The sequence below is a fragment of the Carassius gibelio genome, chromosome A25, assembly GCF_023724105.1.
Source record: "Carassius gibelio isolate Cgi1373 ecotype wild population from Czech Republic chromosome A25, carGib1.2-hapl.c, whole genome shotgun sequence".
In the NCBI taxonomy this organism is placed as follows: domain Eukaryota; kingdom Metazoa; phylum Chordata; class Actinopteri; order Cypriniformes; family Cyprinidae; genus Carassius; species Carassius gibelio.
The window spans coordinates 510907-520328 of NC_068395.1; the positions used below are offsets into that span (position 1 = coordinate 510907).

At 35.3% G+C, this 9422-nt stretch overlaps 1 protein-coding gene across 1 annotated transcript in view; it reads right to left on the bottom strand.

Annotated features, from left to right (window-relative positions):
• Nucleotides 1-9128, bottom strand: part of LOC127947223 (sodium- and chloride-dependent GABA transporter 2) — a 17126-nt gene extending 7998 nt beyond the window's left edge. Inside the window, exons 1-7 of the mRNA XM_052544208.1 lie at nt 9009-9128; nt 5692-5892; nt 4267-4401; nt 3112-3252; nt 2911-2998; nt 2594-2726; nt 1946-2080 (exon numbers count right to left, since the gene is read on the bottom strand). Of these exons, the coding sequence (XP_052400168.1) occupies nt 1946-2080; nt 2594-2726; nt 2911-2998; nt 3112-3252; nt 4267-4401; nt 5692-5892; nt 9009-9015 (840 nt within the window). The 5' untranslated portion in view covers nt 9016-9128. The remainder of the gene's footprint in view (nt 1-1945; nt 2081-2593; nt 2727-2910; nt 2999-3111; nt 3253-4266; nt 4402-5691; nt 5893-9008) is intronic.
• Nucleotides 9129-9422: the final 294 nt, after the last annotated feature.

The following is a 9422-nucleotide window of genomic DNA, read 5'->3' on the forward strand; positions in this document are numbered from 1 at the left end:
ATCAATACATCAATTGTTATCTCTCCAATCCAACCAAAATGCTCATACTGACCAAAAGGAGACTTTATTTGAGGTTGAAGTCATTAAAAAACATTAAATATCTTTGAACACTTTAGAGAAAATGGCTTATGAATGCTGCTTTTCTAGCTGACGGTTTCATTCAGTTTCTCATCCGTATACATTTAAGACCAGAAGATGCCAAAACAAGAGCCATCACTTTACAAATCCAACATTTACAGAATTGAAATGGGTTATGCATGTCAATTCATGTTGATTTTTATGGAAAATGATGACTGATTTTCAAGTTTCTGCAGCATTAGATCACTCATCTGATCATCCTCGTCCAACCGTTTACCTTGTGAGCTGAAGGTTTAGTGAAATCTGGCTTTGCTTTTATCTAAGATCAGGAGATGTCAAAACAGCAATCATTATCGTTAAAATCCAAACAAAAAATCCTTACTTTGTCTACTTGTTCATGTTAACCTATTAGAATTTATACTTCAGAGAGTGAAAGTCAACAAAACCAATGCTATCTTCCAAATCAAATCAAATCAAATCAAAAATGCCAAACTTTCTCAAGATTCTTACGTGAACCCAATAGATTTAGTTGAACTGGCCTCATTTGATTTAGTCTGAGATAAAATAACATCAACACAAGCAATGCAATCTCTCAAATCCGTCCAAGAACCCCAAACTTCATCTAACTGTTTGCCTAAATGCATAAAATTTTATTAAATTGGCCTCATTTTTACACTTCTAAGATGAAATAACATCAACACAAACAATGCTATCTCTCAAATCCAACCAAAATGCCTCTTCCAGTTGACAGAGTTGTATCAGAAGAGGTTTTAAGCTGTTCTGTCTGATGTTAAGGAATGCTGGGATGGATCTCGGTGACCGTGCTGTGGTCTGTTCTCAGATATCACGGGAGTTTGTGTGGTCTTCAAGTGACACTGATGTCGGAACAGATGTCAAACGCACAGATGGACACAATCAGAGAAGTACAGAAAACAAAGTTTCCTTGCTGGACATCCTGCTCCAGACCACGTCTAAAGCATCTGGATAGACAAATCACAGGATCTTTCGACTTGAGATATGGTGTGAAAACTATTTACTTGCAAAAGAGCAAAATCTCATCACGTTATATTTTATATAACTTTAATCTTGTATATCAGAGTGCTGTGTGCTTTTGATTGAATTCCCTAACAACTTTTATGATGGCTGTTGCTGTTGTTTATTAAATATTATTATTCAATAAATAATATTTTATATAAATAATAATAGTATTTATTATTAAGAAACAGTGTGTGTGTGATGGTAATTTTAGTTACATTGTTCCGCATTTAGATGGTGACAAGACTGGTTTTCTGAGTACATCCGCATTGAAGTATTTTATATTGAAATACACTGAAACAGATTTGTAAACAAGGAAGTTATTTTTACTTTTTCAACAATAGCTTGTAAGACTCCGTTAACAAATGAAGCGAGAAGCGCTGTCCTCAGAAATCACACTTAACAGATGAAAGGATAGTTTGACAAAGATATCGCTTTCCTCAGCTGACATTCAAACTCGTGTTTTATTGTGAATATGAGATTGAGCTGAAGAATGAATGCTGTATCAAATGCAGGTAATCACACTCGCTCAGTCCATCTCTTCTATAATAGAGTGAGATTTTAATGAAGCAACTCAACCTTCCTTCATTACTAATGTTCTAAAGTGACGTTTTTGAATTAGTTACTGTTCTTGAGCTCAGCTCAAATTGACAAAATGAGATGTTTCAGTCGTTGTTTCTTATTCATTTACACATTTGTGCCGTCTAACTGTTGTATAAACTCAACATCACACTCGTAGCCGTGCAATTTGACTGTATATCAGCACAAGTATGATTACCTACGGCCGAACCACAGCCGTGCCAATATTCAGCTTAAAAGCTAATTACGATACCTGCGGGTCTGCTAATCGCCCCAGGTCGGGATAAAGGTAGTACTTGATCCCACGGGATGCTCCTGGCAGGGTTACCCCTCGGATCAGTAAAATCAGCAGCATAACATATGGGAAGGTCGCAGTGAAGTACACCACCTGTTGCATGACAGGAAAACAGCGTGAGGCTAAATGCTAACACGTGTTTGGATATTTATCATGATGCAATTTAATAAAAGCAAATAAGATTTACACAAAAAAATTATATTTAGAAATACTTTTAATATTTATTTTAAAATAACAAGATGAACACAAAATGTACACAATAATTATTGAAAAAGTGGACTAAAATATATTAAATATAAAAATACAACAAATATTTAAACATTTTCAAAATGTAAATAGACAGTTATTCATAATAAAATATCTAGATGATTGTCAGTACGTTTTGGAAATGATACTTGGCATAATTTGTTATTCAGCCAATCAGATACAGTTCAATCAATCAATCAATGCAATCAATCAACTGTTGATCAAATATAGATAGATTAGTACTATTCACTATTACCGTTTTTCTCAAAAAAAAAAAAAAAGAAATTGCATACCTGTGATTCAAGGTATTTCAAAGGTCACCCATGTGATCTTACATTTTAATGAACTTATCTCACGTACCTTGCCGGTGGATTTGACGCCTTTCCAAATGCAGAAATAACAGAGAACCCAGGCCAGCAACAGACAGAGGACCAGATCCCAGTGCAGCGTTCCTATCTCCTCAATCCCAGACGAGATTCGCAAAACTCTGCGTCTGCAGAGAGACAGAAACTACACATCAGCTCCAGCCTCTATTAGTTCGCTAGAGAAGTTTCCAGATAATGTGATATCAGAGTGGGGTTTTATCACCAGGTTTGAGGAGTCAGATATATTGCTTTTCAATGTAGGTTTTTTATTATTTCGACAAACTCTGACAGGAAGATACTAATAAAACGTACTCCCAAAACTCGATCACGGGCGATGTTGCGTTCTCTAGGTGACTTTGGTCAATGGATTCATTCCGTCTTTGGAATTCTATGCAGGATTCTGAAAAACAGCAGGAATCTCTGGGTTATATATACAGTAGAATCTATTGAGCCAATGGTAATGCACTATAATACACTATAAGCTGCAGATTTCTGAACTGATGGTGTTCTCACCTGTGTTCCAGGTGTTGTTGCAGGAGGACCACGGCAGGATCCAGGAGAAGGAGAAGGACAGGTAAAATATTCCCCAGGCCAAAACGATTATATAGTAGAAGTTCAGCAGAGCCACGATGACCTGAGTGGCGTATCCGATCCCTACAGATCCAATAACACCACAGTTTGTGTCAAAAACGGAGAAAAGCAATGTCATCATGTTCTTCACTTCACTTCACGCTGCAGAAAAGGTCCAAATGATGTCACTTCTTTATTACCACCTTGTCAGAAATTAATTAATTAATTTATAAATAGAACCGAAATCAGTTTTGTTGTTGTAAACTCAAAAATAAATAAATAAATAAATAAATATATATATATATATATATATATATATATATATATATATATATATATATATATATATATATATATATATATATATATATTGTAAAAATATATATATTATAAAAAATAAAAACTATTAAAAACTGAAATTCGGTTAATCTAAAATACCATAACATAAAAATTGGATGATAATTTTAACTTTTAAACTTTTTATTTTTTATTTTTAACTAGTCGTAAAACTTAAAAAAATCGAAATGAAAATTAGAAGTGTTGAAAAAAGTTGAAGTATTAAAACTACCAAAAATAAAAAAAGACTACCAAAAAATAAATTAAAGCTAAATAGATATATTAACATAAATATAAAAATAAAACTAATAAAAATCACAAACGCACATAACTTACATTTAAATGAAAACTGAAAATATAAAAATAAAATTACAAAATATTAATAAATACTATAACAGTATACAAACGATATTAAAATAACACTGATTTCTGCACAGATAAAGCATGTTGGGGTATTTAATTATTTTTTAATTAATAAAATGTCTATTAACTGAACATTATGTGAAAACTATAATATTGTTAATTACAACCTCAAAAAACAAACAAAAACAAAAAACTGTATCTAGTAGTACAAAATTAAAACAACAAAAACATGGGATTTGTGCCTGTATTGCATTAAAAAACAAATATTTTTTGTTCTCTGTACAGATGGTTCCTGTGCATTTATATAACAAACACACTGGTTGTGTCGAAATTGAAATGTTTTTAATTTTCTCGTACATTTAAAGGTCAGAGTAACCAACATCATTCATGTTGCTTCACCTTCAAACAGCGGGCTGATCTTCCTCCAGCATGTGATTCCTCCCTCGCTGGTGAACTGACCCAGAGAAATCTCCAGGAAAAACACGGGAATACCGCAGGTGAAGAGGAAGATCAGGTAGGGAATGAAAAATGCACCTGGAAGAAAAAAATCAGACTTCAGCAGAAGTAAGAGATGTTTCCAAAGGCCCAACCATCTCTGTATGGACAAACACTACAGACTGATCAAACAACAGCTGTGACCTTTAACCTCTGAATGGCTGGATCAACGGGTCAGTTTCACCTGACAAACGCTGAACACATTCGGATCCCTTGTCAATTTTTATCAAATCCTCAACTTTTGCTGCTGGATCCTCTAAAGCAAGTTTTTTATTTATTATTTTATTTTTTATAAGTAAATAATAAAAATAAGATTAATCTAACAAATAACTATATAAATACAAATATTTGATTAAATCAAAACAAGACCAAAATTAATAAAAACATAATTTAATTGATACATTTCATTAAAATGATTAAAAATTGATTTAAATTTGATTTAATTAAATAATACATCTAATAATAACTTAGTGAGTAGAAAATATATATTTTGCACATATTTATAATATAACCTCTCTCACAGTGTTAAGTCCAGACACTCCCAGATTCTGCCTGTGCCTCTTCAGCTGAGGAATGTGAGCTAGTCGTGTGTTAATGAGGTTATACTCCAGGGCGAGGGCTGCTCGGAGGTCAAATATCTGCACTACTGGACTAAAGTTGACTGGCTCTCACTGAAACCCACTGGTTTACCTGCTGAACTTCTGGAGAGTCACGAGAGCTGATGTTACCTAACCCACCGACTGCTGAGAGAGACCAACCTTTAATCACACTTTAACTGATTATATATATGTGCCTTGATTATGCCTTTTTTTGGACATATAGGCTACTAAGGAAATTGCTTTGCTTTGTGTTATTCTAATAATACTATGGTAATATCATATTATAATTTTTTTTGGACATTTGCAATGGTACTACAATGCTTTTGTACATTTACCTTTTTTTTTTTAGACATGTACCATGAAAATACCTTGTTTTAAAGACATGGTAAAACTATATTTTTTAGACATGCACTGTGAAAATTCCTTGTTTTTTAGGCATGGTAAAACGTAGTATGCAAATACCATGTTTTTAGACATGCACCATTATTTTTAAATCATGTACCATTGTAATACCATGTTTTCTTTTTTTTTTTTTTAGCCATGTATCAGGTTTTGTATGGACAAGTATTATGGTGAATAGCATGTTTTTGGACATGTATTGTGTTGAACTGAGATTTACCATGTTATAGCATTGCTTTTTGCACATGGTTTGATTTCAATAGCACGTTTTGGCTATTTTTTAAATGTACAGAGAATATGATCATTATTATCTCGGTGCACGTCTCCTCACCTCCTCCGTTCTTGTAGCAGAGATACGGGAAGCGCCACACGTTTCCCAATCCGATGATCTCTCCGGCCACAGACAGCACAAACTCCAGCTTGTTGCTCCACTGTCCCCTGTCCTTCATCTTCACCTCGGTGTGCGGGACGCTGTCCGGCGGCCGGTCCAGCCCGTTAGACGGGTCCATCTTGGTCGTGATCTCTCTCTCTCCTGTTTGAAGACAAAAGTGTGTTTAGAAGAATCTGATGAATGCTTTGATGTTGTTCATTAATGCTGTTCATTATAAAATCGAATGCAATGAAACATATGTGGATAGTTGAATTCATTAATCAGTGTAGCCTATGGAGTAATTGATTCAATTGAAGTTTTCATTCACGGTGACAGAGTTTTTAACTCATAAAACATGACGATATATGATCTGAACACACCCATTCAGACCAGATCCTTTCATAGATGCGGCTCGTAAACCAGTCTGAGCACAAAGCCATTCAATTCCAGGCATTTTATTGCATGTTTTGTCACGATCTGTTGCAACAGATCACTAAACAATGTGATCTGATTTATTGCAAGCAAAAAACCTCATGTGAACAACTCTGAGGTCTGATGTACTTTACTAAACTTAAATAAAAGTTTGACTAAAAACACTCAGAATATCTTCGTTACAACATGGAAACTGGTTTGGTATCAGTAGAAGTTTCTTGTGCTCATCAAGCCTGCATTTATTTGACCTCAAATACAGAAAAAAACAGAAAATTTTTGAAATATTTTTGCAATTTAAAATAACAGTTTTCAGTTTAATGTACTTTAAAATGTCATTTATTTCTGTGATGCTCCGCTGTATTTTCAGCATCATTCCTCCAGTCTTCAGTGTCACGTGATCTTCAGAAATCAGAATAATATGTCGATTTATTATCGATGTAAGGAACAGTTTCTGCTGTTTCATGCTGAGAATTCAGCTTTTATCACAGCTATAAATTATATTTAAAAGTAACACTGTTATTTCACATTTTAATAATATTTCACAATATTACTGTTTTTATACGGGAAGCTGCAACATTCTGTCAATTAAAGGGATAGTACACCTAAAAATGTTTGTGTTCACACATCCATCATAAGAGAGGACGTCCGGCTCCAGACAGTCGTGAACCGTTTGAGCAGGCTGTGGATTAAACGTAATAATGTTGTAAATAATGTTCATTTTCTTGCACAGACTGATTGTTTCGCTTCATAAGACTTCAGTGTATCGTATTTTGACAGACGAGCTTAAATCGAGAGTAAATGGACTAGCTAAAGTCCCCTGCTTTTCAGATGTTTCTCAGATGTTTCTCCTGAGAAAAACACTCTGCTAATCTCACACATCTCATCTCTAGAGTCTCAGACGCGTCTCAAAATCCTCCGATTTCTCAAAGACACCAAAAGAGAAGAGCAGCCGCACATAGATCTCTTTAACATCCCAGCTGCTTCTCCTAGACACCAATGAGATGCAAACTGACCTCAGATGTTCCTCATGAGAAAATAAACCCTGTTTATCTCACATATAATATCTCAGGATTCAAAAGAGATCTTAAAAATATCTCAAACGGTCCTGGGATTTCTCAAAAACACCAAAAGAGAAGAAAGATCAGGCATCGATCTCAACAGTTTCTCCACCAGTGGAATGCAAACAGACCTGCTGCATTCTCAAATACATCATCTCAAGAGTTACAAAAAGATCTAAACATATCTCAAACTGTGCTCAGATTTCTCAAAGATACCATAAGATCGTCTCAAAATCATCTCAAACAAATGTACCATGAGAAATAGATGCAAAGTGACCAGCGGGAGTCTCCCGCATCTCAGATCTCTCTCCTAAAAACACCCTGATAATCTCACATGTATCGTCTCAACAGTTTCAAGAAGATCTCACCAATGTTTTGAACCGTGATAAAGAAGGCCAAAGCGGCTCGATATAAGCTCAAGTGCTTCTCAAATACCAAAGAGCAAACTCTGTGACATCAAAAAACATGATTCATAGGACGACAAATGACAGAAATAGAAAAGCTCTCAAAGCAGGTAGATACTTGCAGAACAAAAACAGAAAACAGAAAAGGCATCTTGCCAAATGTTGCTGTTTGCCAGAGTCTCTACCTGCTCTCAGTAAATCTCTCAACTTGCCTCCATCAAGCTGGAACGTACAGACAGAGAAACCCTCAAATAATGCAGATATTAGAGCACAGTCGGTGTGTGGGGTCAAACTCCACAGGAGGGTCAATAATCACATTTGGCAGCTCAGTATTGGGATGCAGCTACTGAACTGATTCGCAAGCATTGGAAAAATCCCTGAAGAAAACATCTACACACTGTATAACACACACGTGACAGATTCGTGCATGCTCCTGCATGCTGCTCGTAGTCATTCTCACCACCGTTTTTTGTATAAAGCACAAAGAATTAACTGCACAATTTGAGTTAATGAGGTTGTCTTGCAGTCAGCTGGTTCTCACGATTTTGTAAAACCTTATGATCTAACGGTTTTATTTACAATTTTAGACAAATATAATTACTACTCATACGTTTGGAATGGGTAAGATTGTGTGATGTTTTTGAAATAAGTCTCTTCTGCTCAACAAAGCTTTTATTTGGTCAAAAAAACATGTAATTTTGTGAAATATTATTGTGATTTTAATTGACTGTTTTCTGTGTGAATCTGTGTTAAAGTGTAATTTATTTCTGTGATGCTCCGCTGTATTTTCAGCATCATTCCTCCAGTCTTCAGTGTCACATGATCTTCAGAAATCAGAATAATATGATGATTTACTGCTCAAGAAACATTTCTGATTATCATTAAAACATATTCTTTGATGATTAGAAGGTTCAAAATAACCACATTTACTTGTGATCATTTTGCAATATCATAAATATCTTTGCCATTACTTTTGATCATTTTACTGCATCTTTGATGATAAACTGTGCTTTCAAATGAATATAAAAAGAAAAAAACACCTTCAATAGTGTGTGAAAACATCCCAGCAATGAGCAAAGCTGGAATCTGGACAAACTTGAGTTTTTATTTGTGTCACCAAAGCTCATTACTTCTTTCCCGAGGTTAAGTGTCTTTAATAGACGCAAATGTAGAAAACTGCCATAGTGCATGACAAGACTGCAGTAAATAACAGTAAATAAGAAGTTACAGTATAAAACTACCATTTGCATGAGTTATTTAGAAAGGGAAATAAGTCAGACTGTGTACGGACAGAATCAAAGTGATACAATGTTTGCATTTACCTGAGAAACTCCTGCACATGCAAGCATGCATTAGACTGAAACAGCAGCATTAGAAAACTCACCTTTCATTGGGATGTTGCAGGGAGCCAGCAGCAGTGTCCTGTATATTCTCCGGTTTTTCTCTTTAATGAAAAGGTTTTCTGGTTTCGTGGAACCTGTCAGTCAGCCGAAGTCCAACTCCGCCCCCCAGCAACTCCCTCTCGCTACCATTCACAAAACACTGAGAGTATGGCACCAAGGGATTGCATAACACTGTCACCCAGCACTCGTTCAGCCTGCGAAGCTTTCTTTCTCTCTCTCTCTCTCTCTCTCTTTCAGCTGAAGAACACCAGAGAAAGGAAACATTTTGGCCCGGTCTCTAAAGACCACCCTGATCACACCAGCGTCTCAAGAGATGAACAAACGGGGTTCATGGGATACTAGTCAAAAGCATGCATGCTCTCATGTTTTATTAGAAGTCATTTCTATTGGAATAT